The sequence below is a fragment of the Hibiscus syriacus genome, unplaced genomic scaffold (genome assembly GCF_006381635.1).
Source record: "Hibiscus syriacus cultivar Baekdansim isolate YM2019G1 unplaced genomic scaffold, ASM638163v2 tig00116962_pilon, whole genome shotgun sequence".
In the NCBI taxonomy this organism is placed as follows: Eukaryota; Viridiplantae; Streptophyta; class Magnoliopsida; order Malvales; family Malvaceae; genus Hibiscus; species Hibiscus syriacus.
This window is the reverse complement of record NW_024063488.1, coordinates 2,152,674-2,172,132: the sequence shown is the minus strand read 5'-3', so window position 1 is coordinate 2,172,132 and position 19,459 is coordinate 2,152,674. Positions and strand designations below refer to the sequence as shown.

The 19,459-nt window shown below is 36.5% G+C and overlaps 2 protein-coding genes across 2 annotated transcripts; both read right to left on the bottom strand.

Annotated features, from left to right (window-relative positions):
* Positions 1-1,407: 1,407 nt before the first annotated feature.
* Positions 1,408-19,073, bottom strand: LOC120190012. The gene is made up of 2 exons (XM_039193142.1): positions 17,114-19,073; positions 1,408-1,417 (listed from the first exon to the last, which is right to left on the bottom strand). The coding sequence occupies exon 1, from the start codon at positions 18,835-18,837 to the stop codon at positions 17,128-17,130; it is 1,710 nt and encodes a 569-aa protein (XP_039049073.1). The 5' UTR covers positions 18,838-19,073; the 3' UTR covers positions 1,408-1,417; positions 17,114-17,127.
* On the bottom strand, positions 14,752-15,684 carry LOC120190178. The gene has a single exon (XM_039193298.1). It carries the CDS (start codon positions 15,682-15,684, stop codon positions 14,752-14,754), a length of 933 nt encoding a protein of 310 aa, XP_039049229.1.
* Positions 19,074-19,459: the final 386 nt, after the last annotated feature.

The window sequence follows — 19,459 nt, the reverse complement described above, 5'->3', positions numbered from 1 at the left end:
TCCCCCTAACTAATAGCAATGAATGCAATAAAAAATTACTATTATGAGCATTTTTCAGTATTTGTTAAAAGTGTTAAAAAAATATTTCTAAACACTAAGTGAAGATAGGTTGGTCAAACCTAATTCTCTCCTAAGTGTCCAAAATCTTTCCTTGTCTAAGGGTTTTGTAAAGATATCCGCTAATTGATGCAAAGTATCAACATATTCTAGAACTACATCTTCCTTACTGACATGGTCTCTAATGAAGTGATGTCTTATTTCAATGTGCTTAGTTCTAGAGTGTTGGATGGGATTTTTAGTGAGACAAATAGCACTAGTATTGTCACACTTGATAGGAATGGTACCTACTTCAATTCCATAATCAAAAAGTTGTTGTTTCATCCATAAAACTTGTGCACAACAACTACCGGCTGAAATGTATTCCGCTTCAGTGGTAGATAATGCAACACAATTTTGCTTCTTTGAAAACCAAGAAATCAGCATATTTCCAAGGAATTGACAAGTACCGGAGGTGCTTTTCCTATCTAATTTGCATCCTCCATAATCCGCATCAGAAAAGGCATGCAAGCTAAAGCTAGAGTCTCTAGGATACCAAAGTCCTAAACTAGGAGTGTCCTTAAGGTATCTAAAGATTCTCTTAACAGCTAGTAAATGTGATTCCTTAGGACATGATTGAAATCTAGCACATAAGCAAACACTAAACATAATGTCCGGTCTACTTGCAGTTAGATAAAGCAAAGAGCCAATCATTGACCTATATAATTTAACATCTACACATTTACCTCCTTCATCTAAGTCAAGCTTTGTTGAAGAGCTCATTGGAGTGTCATGAGGTTTCCCATTTTCCAGTCCAAACTTCTTGAGCATATCTTTGACGTACTTAGCTTGATTAATGAAGATGCCATCTTTTCATTGCTTGATTTGGAGTCCCAAGAAAAATGAGAGCTCCCCCATCATGCTCATCTCAAACTCACTTTGCATTAGCTTAGAAAATTCTTGGCAAAGAACATCATTAGTAGAACCAATATTATATCATCAACATAAATTTGAACTACTAATAAATCTTTACCTTTATGCTTTAAAAACAATGTAGTGTCAACCTTTCCTTTTGAAAAACCTTTTTCAATTAAAAAATTTGACAATCTTTCATACCAAGCTCTAGGAGCTTGTTTTAAACCATAAAGAGCTTTTGTCAATTTAAGAACATGATCTGGAAATTTTGAATCTTCAAAACCTGGAGGTTGTTCCACATACAGTTCTTCTTTTATAAAACCATTTAAAAATACACTTTTAACATCCATTTGATATAATTTAAATTCATGAAAACATGCAAATGCTAATAACATTCTAATTGCTTCCATCCTAGCTACGGGAGCGTATGTTTCATCATAGTCTATGCCCTCTTCTTGAGTATACCCTTGAGCAACAAGTCTAGCCTTGTTTCTCACTATATTACCACTCTCATCAAGCTTATTCCTAAATACCCATCTAGTACCTACAGTAGATTTATAACTAGGCCTTTCAACTAATGTCCATACTTTACTTCTCTCAAATTGATTTAACTCTTCTTGCATAGCCATAATCCAATGTTCATCATTTAATGCTTCTTTAATATTCTTAGGCTCTATGCATGAGATAAATGCAACATAATTACAAATATTTCTAAGAGAAGATCGAGTTGTTACCCCTTTTGATGGATCACCTATAATTTCACCATCCTTGACATAGTTGTACTCTCTTGGATAAGATACTTCCCTTTCTTCAATGGTTGGATTCTTAAGAGGATCATGAGTTTCCTCATTTTTCATTTCTTCCTTTGATGATGGTTCTCCAACTTCATGTCTAACGTCATTTGTATTTATAACACCTACATCATCATTCACATAAGAATCCTTCCTCGGAAGGGGATTATCATCGAAAACAACATGTATAGACTCTTCTACAACTAAAGTTCTTTTATTAAATACACGATAGGCTTTAGAATTTAAGGAATAACCCAGAAAAATTCCTTCATCACTTTTAGCATCAAATTTGCCAAGGTTTTCTTTACCGTTGTTTAAAACAAAACATTTACATCCAAAAGGATGAAAATAACTAATGTTAGGCTTTTTATTTTTGAAAATTTCATATGGAGTTTTCTTTAAAATTAGCCTAATCATTACTCGATTTACAACATAACAAGCGGTATTTGTGGCTTCCGCCCAAAAATATTTTGGCAAATTATTTTCACAAAGCATGGTTCTAGCCATTTCTTCTAAAGTTCGATTTTTCCTCTCAACAACTCCATTTTGTTGAGGGGTTCTAGGTGCTGAAAAACTATGACTAATACCATTAGAATTACAAAATTCAATAAATCCAAGATTTTCAAATTCAGTGCCATGATCACTCCTAACACTAGTTATAGAGTAACCCTTTTCATTTTGGATTATTTTTGAAAATGTGATGAACTGTTCTAATGCTTCATCTTTAGTACTTAAAAATAGAACCCAAGTATATCTAGAATAGTCATCTACCAAGACAAATGCATATTGTTTTCCACCCAAGCTAGTAGTCCTAGTTGGCCCAAAAAGATCTACATGGATCAATTATAATACTCTAGTAGTTGATACGTCATTAATGGATTTAAAAGGAACACGCTTTTGTTTTCCTTTAGCACAAGCATCACAGATTTTATCATTATCAAATTTAAGCTTAGGCAACCCTCGAACTAAATCACCTTGAATTAGCCGTTGCAAAACACTCATACTAGCATGTCCTAGTCTCCTATGCCATAACCAACTATCATGTTCATCTTTAGCAACTAGGCATAAATTAGTCATATCAAAAGAATCTAAATGCACCATGTAAATGTTTCCTATTCTATGACCAATAAGCATAATCCGATTAGATGCAATGTCAATGACTTTACAACCATTAATTTCAAATAAGACATTGAATCCTTTATCGTATAATTGACTAATACTCAATAGATTATGCTTTAATCCATTCACATATAAAACATTTTTAATTTGTATGGAAGAGGTATTACCTATTGTACCAATACCTTCAATGTGACCTTTTGAATTGTCTCCAAAAGTCACTTCTCCTCCATTTTTGGCGTTAAGCTCAATAAACCGGCTTTTGTCTCCGGTCATGTGTCTTGAGCATCCACTATCAAGGTACCATGAATTTGAATTTGTTTCCCGTGCCTTGTAGCAATGCTCCTTTCCCTACAAACATAGATTAATTTTTGATTTTTGGTACCCAAATTATTTTGGGTCCATATTCATTAGTTTCCAAAATCCCAGTCCCCTTAGGTATACATTTGTGTAGGATATTTTTATCTTTAGTAGTAATGAGTTCTTTAGGAACCCACATACTTCTAACGATTTTTCCATTAGAGATTCTTTGGGGACCTCTATGATTGTAGTTTCTAAAACTTTTTCTAACAAAGTTGGATTTTGAATTTCCACCTTTTTCAAAATGTTTTGTTCCAACTTTATCAAAAGAAGTTTTAAGATCATCAATTTTCTTTTGATGATCATCATTGATCTTTGAAAGTAAATTTTGCAAATCTAAATTTTTCTTTTCAAACTCTTCTAGTTTGATTTGCAAGTCTTTGATTTTACTTTCAAGATCGTTGTTGGTTTTGGATATGAGTTTGTTTTCATTTTTCAATTTTTGAAACATCATTTTTATATTTTAAAAATAATTTCTCATAATCCGAAGCCAACCCATTATATTCCTCTAATAACTCATCATAGGATAAATCATCAAAATCAGATGAGTTAGAGGTTACCTTAGAATCTTCCCCAAATGCCATCAAGCACAAGTTAGCTACTTCTTGTTCCTCTTCATCGGAACTTTCTTCATCACTCCATGTAGCCACATGAGCCTTGTGCTTATTCTTTGATTGACCCTTTTTCTTCAATTGTGGGCAATCATATTTAACATGCCCTGGCTTTTTGCATTCGTAGCAAATGATTGGGTCCTTCTCTTTCGGTTCATTTTTGAGGATTTCATTTCGTTTGAATTTTCTTCCTTGATAAGGTCTCATCATTTTTTTTGAACCGTTTGGCAAACAATGCCATTTCCTTGTCATCGTCATCGTTATTCGAATCACTCTCATCTTTTGTAGATTTGAGAGCAACTCCAATGTTTTTCTTCTTCTCCTTATCCTTTGGTGTCTCGTCAATTTTGTCGTGGTCCACCTCATCTTCGAGCATCATTTCATGAGTGAGGAGTGACCCAATTAGCTCTTCAAGAGTTAAGGACGTTAAGTCCTTAGACTCGATGATTGTCGTCTTCTTTGATTGCCACGATTTTGGGAGGGAGTAGACTAACTTCCTCACAAGCTTTTCATTTGAAATGATCTCTCCATATGATTTGAGACCATTGACAATCGTTGAAAATCTATCCGTCATAGCTTTGATATCTTCATTTGGTTTCATCCTGAAATTTTCATAGCTATGCTTTAGAATACTAATTTTAGATTTCTTTACCTCATCGGTACCTTCATGAGTGACTTGAAGTTTGTCCCATATTTCTTTGGCGGTTGTACACGATGAAACTCTTCCGTATTCATCTGGTCCAAGAGCACAAAATATGATATGGATGGCTTTGGAGTTGACCTGGAACATTCTTGTCTCTCCTTCACTCCACAACCTTAGATGAGTGAGAGGTTTGATGTATCCTTCTTCTACAGCATTCCATGCTCCCATGTCACTTGCTTGAATGAAGTACATCATTCTATTCTTCCAATAGGCATAGTTAGCTCCATTGAAGAAAGGAGGCTTGTTGACGAGCATCGAATCGAGACTAAAGTCGAAGTTTGAAGCGGAGGCCATTGATGACTTTGATAATCGATATAACTCTTCCCGAATCGACTCAAGAGGCGATTAAACCTTCAAATGAGTTAGGCTCTGATGCCAATTGTTGAGTTAATCGATTGACGAATTTGGCCAAGAGGGGGTGAATTGGCAATTAAAAAATTGGTGGAAGCTTTTGCAGAAAATTGAAAGTAATTGCACAGCGATTTAGAGTGGTTCGACTTTCTCAATTAAAGTCTACGTCCACTACCTTAGCTATCCACACTAAGGATTTTCCAACAAATTCACTAATTTGTTCTTTCTTTTGAGGCCAAAGAGATAACCTTACAACACCCTCAAGAATATACCCCAATTCTTGAGAACACTCTTTTCCCAAAGAGAAGATTACAAATTTGCAAACTTACAAGGAAAACCTCACAAGGTAAGATGTTTGCACAATTCTAGAACAAGAAAAGAACACTCAAAGATAATTACAAATGAGCACAAATGGTGTTCTTGAAAGCAAAATGAATATTGAAAGGAAAATTGGCTTGATTTGCACAAACTTGATGTTTGATGCTTTCTCTCTTGTTTCTCTATAATATCTTTTTGATCAAGGGCTTCAGAACTTGTTTAAATACACCTTGAATCACTTTTGAACGTTGGGGATAATTAATGAAGATAATATAGTTGTTTTAGTGTGAAAACAATTAATAAAACAGCTTGGAGCGTGGGGGGAATCGGTTCCTCCTCATAGGGAATCGGTTCCCTAAGTGTAAAATTCAAATATTTCGACCGTTGAACAGGGGGAATTGGTACCCCCTATGGGGGAATCGGCTCCCTCCGAGCATTCTGGAAATATCGGAGCCAAACCATTCAGGGGGGAATCGGTTCCCTCTGAGCAATCTAGAATTTTTGGCTTTGAAATGGTTCGAAATACTTTGAAAGATTATTTTGAAATTGTTTTAAGATTAAAACTTAATTTTACACTTAAGTAAGGATTAAAAATGATTTTTGAAATATTTTGAGTAATGTTTTGATATTCGAATAATTATATCGAATATACTTAGAAAATCATTTTGGAAAATCTTAAAATTCATTTAACTTAATTTGTTATATCGAAATATCAAAATGTTTTCAACAATGTTCAAGAACCCAAGTTTTTCCTCACCATAGACAGGCAAACAAAAAGGTGTTGGGTGGTTTTCTGGCTGAGTTAATGTTTTTGAATGGTAGGGTATATCGGGGACATGAAATTATGACTGACATGAATGCTCAGTTCAAGATTAGTATCTCATATTCTCAAGCTTGGAGAGCCAAATGTTATGCCTTGGAATTTTTGAGGGGGTCGCCAGAAGCATCGTTTGCCCAACTGCCGACTTATTGTCACAATTTAAAGCTGAAAAATCCTGGGTCGGTAACTCATATCAAAACAGATAAAGATGGACACTTTGAGTTATTGTTTATCGCCATTGGTACTGCGGTTAGTAAATCAATATAATTTTGTTGACTCATTTTTGTTAGTTACATGCATTTCACATTTAAATGATTATATTTCTTGTGTATATGATTTTGTAGATTCGTTCGTTTATTACTTGCATGCGCCCATTTATTATAGTTTACGGAGTATATTTAAAAGGTCGATACCTTGGAGTAAACTTATTAGCAGTAGCCATGGATGCTAACAATAGGATACTGCCAATAGCTTACGAGGTTGGCAAATCTGAAACCTCTGATTCATGGACATGGTTTATGGGGCATCTTAGGGATTGCATAGGTCCTATTAGCAATCTGACAATCATATCTGATAGGGCAAACTCATTTGACAACGCTGTTAGAAGGTGTTTCCCAGATGCTTTTCATGGACTTTGTGGTGTTCATTTGTATAGAAATCTAAAATCAAGGTATGCTGGTATAAAAAATCAAAAATGGACATACTGGAAGGCTGTAAAAGCTTATCGGGAAGTGGATTTTAATAAGCATATAAATTGTTTAAGACGTGTTTTGCCTCAGTGTGCTCAAACACTAGAAGATGTCGGGTTTGAAAGATGGTCAAGAGTACATCAACTTGAAGCAAGATATGGTTTCATGACGTCTAATAGTGCAGAATCAATCAACGCTCTAAGTCGTCATTCCCGGAAATTACCCATTATTATGTTAATGGAGTTTTTTCGAGCCTCTATTCAACAGTGGTACTACAAGAAAAGAAACTATGCAGGTATTATTTCTTTAAATTCGTAACTTATCATATATTTTACTAAGTGTTATTTATTTAAATTTACAGGAACATTGGAGCATCGTGTTACACCATGGACTGAAAAAAAGATAATGAAACGTGTTGTGAAGTCAACGTCATGGAGAGTTGAACCATGTTCAAACACTTTGTTTGAAGTACTAGATAATAACTTAAATGGGCTTGTCGATCTAAATGCAAAGATGTGTAGTTGTATGAAATGACAAACATCTGGTTATCCGTGTGGCCATGTTATAAAAGTTGCTCTTCATCTAAACCAAGATGATTCAAGCGCATACGCCATGGATTGCTACACTACAGAAGTATATCGACAGACTTATGCCGAGATTATCTACCCTATTCCACATCCTTCTGAGTGGGATATACCAGATGACTTACAAACAGTTTTGCCACCAGCCATGGACAGAAGGCTACCTGGCTGACCAAAAAGTCACGATCGTATACCGTCTAAGGGTGAAGAGAAGAAGAGATCGACATGTAGTCGGTGCAAGGAAAGTGGTTATACAAGGTTGATATGTGGATCACCAGTTCCGTCACAATCATCTTTTCCTCTACCAAAATATGGATCCTCATCAAAATCCAAAGCTCATATGGTGTCAAGAAAAAGGAAATCAAAAAGGCAATCAAAATCAAAATCCCAATCACAACCGGCTTCACCTTTTGGGACTATTAACTTAGGTGATTTTTAAATGAAAATGTTGTATTATGTGTATTTTATGTGTAAACTTTTAACATTTTCAGTTAGGCATGTATTAGTAACTTGAGTTTGAACATTGCTATGATCTGTTCAGTTATTATCACTTATTACACATTCATTTGAATATCGCAACGCGAATTTGACTATTATGTGTATTTTATGTGTAAACTTTTAACATTTTTAGTTAGGCATGTATTAGTAACTTGAGTTTGAACATTGCTATGATCTGTTCAGTTCTTATCACTTATTACACATTCATTTGAATATCGCAACGCGAATTTGACTATCGCAACGCGAATTTGATTATCACAACTCAAAAATCGCAACGCGAATTTGACTATCGCAACGCAAAAATTGCAACGCGAATTTGACTATCGCAACCCGAATATGACTATCGCAACGTGAATTTGATTATCGTAACGGGAATTTGATTATCGCAACGAGAAAATCGCAAAGCATATTAGACTATCGCAACGCGAATTGACTTTCGCGTTGCAATTTTGGCTTTCGCATTGCGATTTTGACTTTCGCATTGCGATTTTGAGTTTAGCGTTGCGAAAGTGTACCTTCAACAGGTCTTTTGCCTTCAATATGATGCAGATTGAAATCAACAAATCAACTTTTACATTTCAATCAATTAAATAAGCACAAATAAGAATTATTTACACATCAATTAAACAAAGCAACTTTTACAAATCAACTTTTACAAATCAATTAAACAAGCACAAATAAGAATTATTTACACATCAATATTAAACAAATCAACTTTTACAGATCAATTTTTACAAATCAATTAAACAAGCAAAAAATGCTAATAATTCTTATTTTCCTCATCAATTAAACAAATCAGACTTTTAAGAATCAATTAAACAATCAAAAAAAGTGTACCCCAGACAGTTGTTTATGTGCCCATACATCAATTTCACGTAGCTCACTTCAGGATTAACCTGCAGAAACCAAACATTTGCTCAAACAACACTTTCTACACATCTAAAACCAACAAACAACAAATTATTATTGAATTCTAGGTACTTAACAACACTTGCATTTGACTTACAAATTGTTTATGGACACTTTCATAACGCGGATGCAGGTAGGCAGCGTCTGGCATATATCGCTCTAGCCATAAAATGCCGAAACCACAAGCCTACTGCACCTCTATCTCTATCGGTGGGAGGTAGAAACTGTGTACTTCCTGTCGTCAAACGCTCCAAGCACATGCATACGAGAGGACCACAATCCCCTCTAGCTTCCTGCGTTTGTTGTGGCGCGGTCTCGTCTCTGATAACTGTAACATTGAACTTCTTTGGCTTCTTATTTCCAGAATAAGTCCAATAATTAATCGCATCCAAGAATTTAGCCAAATGAGAGCTCCATCCCTTAATAATATCTCTCAAATCAGACAATGATATGTAATTTATCATGTTGTCATATACTATTGTCTTCAGGGATGGGAGCTGAAGCTCAACGAGAAGCCAATGAGTACGTTCCAAAACAGGGATAAACACATGCAATCATAAGTAATAATTCAAATTACGCACTTATTTATGAACACCTTTAAAATATTTAAAAAAAATAAATACTAACCTTATCGAACTCTCACCATGCAGGATAAAGTTTAGCTTGTCCATTAGCCAACACATATGATTCCTGTCGTTGATTCTTCAAGTGAACTACGTGAAAAGACGTCGGTATAATTGTATATCGCGTATTTTTTTTATTTTTCTTCAATTTCCTTACTATTAGAAGACGTGACACCCATGCATAAATATGCTATTTTACAAAAAAAGACATATATTAGTGAATTACATAAATTTAAAAAAAAATTAATCAAAATGAAATATAAGAAGAAATATAAGACTTACCCCCCCCATCGAAATAGCCTTTGTCTTCAACCCCTAATAACACACCCCACCAAGACCGATCAATCAACAAATGCATATCATCGTTGAGTTTGTATATGTCAGCGTAACACCCTTGGCTCCGCTCATGTAGATAAAAATCAACTGCGGTCTTAGCCCAAAGGGTATTATCCAGAATTATTTCCGGTAGTTGTCTCATCTCCACTTCATCTGCCGGAATGGTACTGGCCGGTAACTCATACGAAAGCCAACAGTCATCCATCATGTCCGGTACGTGAGGGGGTTTCTCAATAATTTGACATATTACGCCGTATGAATCGGGCTCTTGAATGGTGGGAGGGACCTCTTCAACGATGATAGGGGCCTCTTGAACGGTGGGAGGGGACTCTTGAGGGATGATAGGGGCCTCTTGAATGATAGGAGAGGCCTCTTGAACGATGACAGGTGAGTCGGGCTTCTTCTTACGGAGTCTTTGCACTATTGGGGTGAACAGAGACGTAATGGCACGTGCACGCCGTCTGATGCATGAACCCCGTCGTGCAAGAAAAACCTAATGTAAAGCATCCACCTTATCAGGCCGCTAAAAATAAATTACATAAATCAGTAAATAAACAGACATGATATTAAACAGTGAAAACAAAGACAAATATGTTTCAAACTTGCACGGTATTCACCCAAGTCATTATTCTATCATAGTTCACAAAATGCATCAGATAACATTTCGGAAGTAAGCATTTATAAACATTTAAAAGGACAGCATATAGGTTTAGTGCATGTTCAAGGACAACATAAAGAGTAGTAGTTTATTCTTGAAACTTAAATTTGCAACACTGTGAAGTTAGTATTTGTCTTTGTCTTTTGGTTGAAGTAATGCAATCCATTCAAGTTTCAATTTGCAGAAGAAGAATAGTTTCTGAAACTTAAAATAGCAACACGAAACTTAAATCGCAACGCGAAAATGACTATCGCAACGCAGAAATGACTATCGCAACGGGAAAATCACAATGCGAAATAAAAATCGCAACACAAACCAAAATCGCAACGCGAAACAAAATTCACGTTGCGATAGTCATTTTCGCATTGCAATTTTCACGTTGCGATTTTTATTTCGCATTACGATTATCCCGTTGCGATAGTTAAATTCGCGTTGCGATAGTCATTTTCGCGTTGCGATTTTTAAGTTTCGTGTTGCGCCTATTCTTCTTCTGCAAATTGAAACTTGAATGGATTGCATTACTTCAACCAAAAGAAAAACAAAGACAAATACTAACTTCACAGGGTTATTTTAGAACTGTTTAGCAGTATTGACAGCAACCGAATGAATTTACTAAGCAATCTAAGTGAAATGGTTAATCTAAGTGAAATTACAAGTAAATCAAGTTAAATATGAAAAATCTTAAACTTACCTCATTGCGTAGAGTATGAACCTCATTCTGCAATGATGCTACCATATCACGTAGAGCCGCTACCTCACCACGTAAAGTAGATACCTCGTCACGCCATGCACTATTGTCATCGCGTAAAGTATCGACCTCCTCACGCAAGGCATTGACCTCATCACGTAACTCCCCTAACTCATCCCGTGGAGGTGGAGAACATGGAGATAAATGTCGTGGCATCTTTGTCGGTCGCCTATCATGAGGTGATAGTGGAGAAGAGGCTCGATGATGTGACGGAATAGGTGATGGCTCTCGTTGTAGAGGTATATAGTGTGGTCGATCAGGTGATGGCTCTGGGTGAGGTGATGGCTCTCGAAGTGGAGACTGCTCATCATCCGTACCATCAAAAAATGCTTACTAGCTTGCCACCAATCAGTGGCAAGCTCAGCCTCCGTGGGTGTCAGCCTCTGTAATGGAGTGTTGGTCTCCTAACAATATAAAAGCTCAAATAAAGTTAAACGTGTACTAGTAATAACTTGTTTATATATGGTAGTATTTGTGTTACCTTACATCATTTATTGTCGTATACCATAGTAACTCTTCCCAAATCAACAGCCGTCGTTTCCTTTTCCAGGAAATAGCTCTAAGAATATCATTTGAAGTTTTTAATGCATATGTCTACATGTCGGGAAAAGCCTCAAATATCCAAATCTACAAAAACAATATAATACACAAACATTAGTAATTGTTAAATAATTAATTATAATTTTGGAAACATTATATAGAAATTCTTACCTTAAAGGCCCAAATAAAGCCTGACAAAGTGTATTTGGAACCATCGCCACGCAAACTTTTGCAGTCATCAAAGGCAGACGATAACTTATTCCAGGTAGCTTTCCATAGATAAGAACCCCACAGAAACAAGTTTCATGCATTTAGGTCCTCTACCAATAATATTAGGTCCTTAGGAATAGGTTGTCTGGCCTCTCTGCCTAAAAAGCATGCATGTAAAAGTACTAGAAGGCATACTCGGACAACATCGACGTCATCCATCCGAGTAAAACCATCTTTCTTATTCAATAATCTCGTCAAGTTATCGACGTGTAAATTCGGCTTCTCCATTGACAGCTCAGGAAAAACCCGGGATAACCATGATGGGCAGGTAATATGACTAGTGTATCGACCTACATCATCGTGTCCGAAGCGTAGACCAGTGATTAAGCAAAACTCCTCCCGCCCAAAACACGTATACGCCGGTGGAAAATGAAACCATATCTCTTCATTACCACATTTTATACTCTCGGGTAGATCGCAAGTCATGGTCTGAAGCCACAAATGGGTCAACATAGCATCTCCACCCGGATGTTGTACTTTCAGCCATGGCCCGAAGCAAGTATCCTCAAACAATTTTCTTTATACAAGTGAAAGCTTCGAAGCAATTGTAGTGATTAGGCTTATTTTATTCCTTAAGGTCAATTGAGCCGAAAAAAGGTTCTACAAAAACAATAAACATACCAAGTTAGATTAAAAACTACACTGTGAAGATATACCAAAAACAATAATAAACATAAAGAGTAGTAGTAGTTTATTCTTCAAACTTAAATTTGCAACACTGTGAATTTTGTATTTGTCTTTGTTTTTTTGTTGAAGTAATGCAATTCATTCAAGTTTCAATTTACAGAAGAATAATAGTTTCTGAAACTTAAAATTGCAACAAGAAAATGAAAATCGCAACACGAAAATGACTATCGCAACGCGAATTTGACTATCGCAACGAGATAATTGCAACGCGAAATGAAAATCGCAACACGAAAATGACTATCGCAACGCGAATTAAACTATCGTTGCGATTTTCATTTCGCGTTGCGATCCTCGGTTTCAAATAGTCATTGTCTAAAATTGAAACTTGAATGAATTGCATTACTTCAACCAAAAGACAAAACAAAGACAAATACTAACTTTACAGGGTTAAAGACTAAACAGTTTAGTAGTATTGGCAGCAATCGAATGAATTTAATAAGCAATCTAAGTGAAATGGTTAATCTATTATTGAAATTACCAGTAAACTTATCATCAATTTCAATATGAAAAACCTAATAATAATGCAAAAATTTCAAAATAAAAATAATTAAAAAAAACTAACCCTCGGTGGTTGATTTCGTTGATTTTCCATTTCTGATCGTGAATGATTGTGAGGGTGGCTCTGAGAGATGGAGATAGACGGATTTCGTCAGAGATGGGGACGGATTTCGTCGGAGATGGGGACGGATGTCGCCGTAGAGAGTGAGAATGGAGATGGGACTGAGTTGTGATTTAGGATTTTAGGTTAAGAGTTGCGATTACGGGATGTATTAATATTCGTGTTTGGAATTTGAAAATAAAATACGCGTTGCGATACTAATGGCGCTTTGAAAATCGCATTGCGATTTTGTATTCAGAATCGCGTTGCGATTTACATATTCGCATTGCGATTTTCTAAAATCGCAACGCAAATTTGGAAAATCGCAATGCGATAGTCAAAATCGCGTTGCGAATCTGGAAACTGATTTGCGATACTGGAGATCGCGTTGCGATTTAGAGATCGCATTGCGATTTTGTTGGTCATTTTGGCAAATCGAAAAAAGTTGGTCAAAATCGTATATTATAAGGAATTTTCGGTCACTAAGGTTATTTTCTCTAAATATAATTGATCACAATAAGTGTTCTTGAAAGCAAAATGAATATTGAATGAAAAATAGGCTTGAAATGCTCAAACTTGAGGTTTGATGCTTTCTCTTTGATTCTCTCTTGATTCTAGTTGCTTGTTGTTTCTTGTTATTGATCAATGGCTTCTAAGCTTGCTTAAATACACCTTGAATCACTTCTGAACGTTGGGGATCATTAATGAAGTTATTGGAGTCGTTTAAGTGTGAAAACAATTAATATTTCTGCTTGGAGCGTAGGGGGAATCGGTACCCCCTCATGGGGAATCGGTACCCCCTCATGGGGAATTGGTTTCCTAAGTGTAAAATTTAAATATTCGACCGTTGAACAGTGGGGGGAATCGATACCCCCTGGGGGAATCAGTTTCCTCCGAGCATACTGGAATTTCTCGGAGCCAAACCATTCAGGGGGGAATCGGTACCCCCTTGGGGGGGAATCGGTTCCCTCTGGACAAACTGTAATTTTTGGCTTTGAAACGGTTCGAAATACTTTGTAAAATTGTTTTGAAATTATTTTAAGATTAAAACTTAATTTTATACTTTAGTAAGGATCTAAAATGAACTTTGAAATACTTTGAGTAATATTTTGATATTCGATTTAATATATCGAATATGCTTAGAAAAATCATTTTCAAAATTAAAATTCTTTTAATTTAATTTGTTATATCGAAACATCAAAATGTTTTCAACATTATCTAAGATCTCGAAAGGAACACTAGGTCAATAGATCCATGTTATCTTGTGCAAATTATTGATTTAATGCTCATTATTTTAAGATTTAAAATTTGATTGTCATTGACAATCTTTAACATAATCAAACCCGAAATCTCAAAGAATAATAATAATTCATTTACTACCAAGGTCGCTTGTTTCGTGCTTTCAGTTATGCAATTGGATATGAGCAATGTAAATATTTTACTGATTCTAAATCATATGGCAACTTTCTGTGTACAGGGAAAGCATAAACTCTATTTTACTCAATAACTTGAATGATTATAATCTACATTACTCGAATGCCTGTAAAAGCATTGTCTTTTTAATGGAACTTGAAAGAATGCAGACACTGAATCTCAATCAATCTTCCATGCATAAAGACACAGGCTGAACTCGCACGTATTAATGGGGCTTCCAGTGGAATAATACCTACTCCCGGTCCTGGTATCACTGTCCCCTCCGTGGCCACTTCCCTCAATGTCACTGTCGGCTTCAGCCGCAACGGGCGTGAATATAAACAACCCGTTCCCCGTTCCGGAGCTGCTAAAAAACCAATCATGCACATCCCACATCACTTGTACCGGTTGTTTATCCACCAAAACCGTCTGGTTTCCCCTGAACTTCCACTGCAAATTCCTAACGTGTATCAATACAAACCCGTCCATACTTATCCACATATTGGGGTCTTTCGAGCCACTCGTCGAGCTCTCCACGACGATGTCGTGCTCCTTTTGCTTCTCGCCGAACCGAGCTCGTGTCGCGAAGCTTTTCTTGGCGAACACGTTTTCCTTCTTGTAATACAGCAGTGGTTCCACCAATGCAGGTCTGCATCTTGTTCTCTTGAATGCTTTTTTCTTGTAATCCCCCAACAGTAACACCACTTCTTGATCTGCAACTAGTGCAACGTAATAATCCGATGTCGGTTCAGGGCTTCCGTTGAGATTAACAGAACGGAGGTCCCAGTAGACGTCGACTTGGTGGCCTTCAACCTTAATGGATTTATACCCTTTTTTGCACCAGAAATGCCAAAGCTTAAGATCAATCTTGCAACTGTATTGGGAAGCTCCATCGGCAGTGTTTATGATTATGGTGAGAGAATGGTTTATGACGTTCTTGCACCATAAAATCGTAACGCTTCGCATATAGCCTGCTATATTTGCTTGGTACATCAAGGTGACGGTGGCCTGAGCACTTTTATTCTTCACTTGAGGGTGGGTTTCTTCGATTATTGTCTCTGCATAATGATCTGATGTTATTGACTCAGCTCTCACTGGGAAATGAAACGCCATTGTAATGCAATTTGCATGCAAATGGGATAATTCAATCTCTTATTGCTCTAAAGATGAAGCATATATATATATATATATATATATATATATATATATATATATATATCTTCTATTGGTTACCAAGAAAACTGGCCTTGTGTTGGAAAGTTAATGCCGACTCAGTTGAAACTGATGCAACCGTGCGGGAAGCTTTGTGATTTATTTTCTGGGGAACAGAAAACCAGACAGGGTTTCCATTGATGAAAAATGATGTTACAAGTTGAAAACAGAAACATGAGGGTGAAGACGCTAAAATCAAAACATCCTGTTTGCTATGTAGGGTCAGTCCGTTTCCCTACTTATTTAACAACATACAGTTTTTTCAACTTTCCTTTCTACTTTTGTAATTAGGGTTAATTAAAAAATAAGGGTTTAAACTCTCTTTTTTATTTTAGGTGTCTAAAATATTTTTTGATTAAGATGCTACGTTGTTATTTTAAGTGTTTACTGTTAAAAACTGTAATCACCCAGAATGTGACACACGTCAAGTTTTATAATTTTTTAAAAATTATATTTCAAAAAAAAACTTAAAATTATTAGTAGTTTTTAAAAAAAAATCTTAAATTTTTCAAAAATCTCAATGGAAAAAAAAACCATCGAATGTTGCCATTGCCTTCGAACAGAAGGGGAAGGCCCGCCATCACCGTCGTCGATTTTTATGGTTGCATCCATCATGATATGACGACGCCAAACATCAAACAATTGTTTGTGATTGATTTAGAGATTTTAGCAAATTTAGGGTTTAAAAAGACGACAATAATGAATGTCGATCATTGGTCGCTCAATGACGACGATGACGGCTTAAAGCACCCTTTTCCCACATGGCAAAATGCATTTAATAAAGTACACTTTAAAAAAATAAAAATAAAATTATAGGCACAAAAGACATAATTTAATATATCTTAGCTCCATAAATTAGAAAAGCTATTGGTGTTGGTTTAAATAGGGATAAATGAAGTGATAGACTGTTTCTTAACCATATTTCTTAACAACTTTTGAATGGAATAAACTGGGTTGAAAAAATCGTCTTAATACTGAAAACACACATTTGTAACCTTTAATGCCTAAATGGTACAGAAGAATAATATCCATAGATCAAGGTTTAGGTTCTCGAAAAGGTAAAAAACCAATATCAAAGGGTAATATGAGAATCTCAACTTCCATCACATGAGCATAATATGAAAAGGTAGATCAAAAGCAGTTCACAAAGCAAAGTTCTGCCTTATCTAAAACCTCAAAATGATGCAAAGTCATGAAACGCTGATAATCAATGTCGTACAAGTACAAAATTCAGGAAATGCCACAATACTACCAGCTAAGACACAGTTTATCGAAGGCGACAACGACTAAAAGTACACATAGATCCTATTGTCGAGATGAATTCTCAGACCACATGTGCAGGGTTTAACTGGCTGCAGCATTGCAAGTGTTAATACCATCTTTGCAATCGTTGGTCAGTTCATTGAAAGTCTCAATCTGCTTCTTCCCTCTCAAGAAAACTTCTGTATCGACAGAGACCCTCATGTAACCATCAAATTCAACTGGTACTCCCTTGTTAAGCTTTGTTGTTTCTGAATACCACTCGCTGTTCTCATCCCAAAGATCCTTATATTCATCAAGAAAGTGAGTCGAATATTTGTCTTTCAAAGGATCAAAGAAGGATGCATCGGGTTCATTTGTTGCGATGTAAACGTTCCTCCCATCTTCAATCTTATTCTGCAAGGTTGAGATAAGGGCATCAGGTGAGGTATCTTGTGCAAGATTAGGCCACAGGTCCTTGTTCCTGGCCTTCTCCCCTCTCACGATGTGAACAGAGTCGTAATCCCAATTCAACCTTGATGCAATTGCCGACACTATATCCATCAACCTCCTTGATTTCCATAGAAGATGCCATGGCCTTTGAACAACAGATTCTGTCTCTCCTTCACAAACCCTGTACCAGTAATTATCGGGCTCCACAGATCCAAACTTTCTCATAATCAGAGAATCCTTCACCTCAGAAAGCTTCATTGGTGTCACCCTAAAATCATCAACGAGATGAAGACTTAAGCCATCTTTTTTTTGCCATTTACTCCAATCTTGCCAAAACTGCTCATGATCCAACACAGATGCTGCCTCTTTCAAATGCTCAAAATCAAAGTAAAACCTAAAATCCTTCCCTTCCTCATCCAGGTTTGACGAAGTATAAATTGAAGATAAACAAAGCGTTAAATCCATAACCAGAGTTCTATTCAAATATTGTGCTTCGCCCAATGCACATAAGAAACTCCAGAGATAATGGTTCATGCTCTTGCACCTATCACCACCACCCACATAAATCAAATACTTCCCACGGCTAAATGCATTTTCAGACTCGACCACTGGAAGCGAATCATTCACTATTTCCCCAACAACAGGCAAAGCCACAACAGCTTGCTCCTGCCTACCAGATGTCTTCTCAAATCCGGGCTTTTGATTCTTATTCTTCTTCTTCCTTGCATTCACACCTGAATGATAATCCCCGATGCTCACCACGCTAAGTGTACAATTCTCAGATCTATTAATCACAAACCGCCTATAATCTTTATAAAAGGCAGCCGTCTTCCCTTCCTTAGGCCTAAACCGCCATGCCATATCACAAGTATTCTCCTCAGGCCCCGGAGCTGGCTTCCCGAACCGATAGAAATGTATATCCTTAAAACGCTCAATTGCCTCTTTCATCATCAGATGGAACACTTCGGGGTCCCTACAATTAAGAGGTTCTTTAAAATCACCCTGGCAATCAGATGAGCTAGTTTCATCGGTTCTCGCCTCCTTGACTTCTACCACATCTGTCACATTGATAAAAGTGGCAAATGCAGTCTGGTTGGCGGCCATAAAATCCTCGCCGGTTCGAACAACAGTGTTATCGGATTGGAACGTGGCATTCGATGTGGAAGTAAGGAAAGTTGTGATCTTTGTAGAAGGGTGGAAAAGTGGGTCTTCCGGCTCATACGTAGCAGCTATAATGGTGAAAACTAGGACACCAATTACAAATATAGTGAAGCAAAGATTGCCAATCATATGTAAAGCATCTTGTCCTAGATTCTCTGGCCTAAAGCTTCCAGTTCTAGATAACCCAGAACGACCCAACATCTTTTAAATGCTAAAAAAACCTTTGCAATGAACTAAATCTACTTGTTAAGAACAAAACAAAAGAACCCAGCAACAAGTTCAAGGCTTTACAGATCTGGGTTCATGGATCTTGACACTCAAAAAGCGGCAAGCAATTTAATAACTTGACTTACCTTTTCTGAAGATGAAGCCACAGGAAAAGAGAAGATGCAGTGATGAAATTGAAAACCAAATTTGCTCACTTTATCTCATAGAAGTGAGGTGACAGAGGAGAATGAGCTGGGGCTTAGTGAGATTTGCCTCTATTATATTTTATTTTGCCTGAAGTCAAAAGAGTTCTATATTCATTAAACTATAAAGGGTGTGTGAGGAGCGCAATGCGCACATTGTTCAGGATTGTTACACGTGGGTTATAAGTTTACGTGGACGAATACGATATGTGGGGCAGGCCGCAGGCGAAGTAATTTGATGGTGATATTTGGGGTTAAGAGTTAAGGGTTGAGATACTCACCGACAGTAGCGGAACAGATAATTTGAGTCATTTATTTTCTTGAACTAATTATTAAATGCGGTAAACAATACGAGGAATGGTAGGTAGGGTTGTGTAAATTTGGATATCCAGATTTTTAGGTACCTGATTATC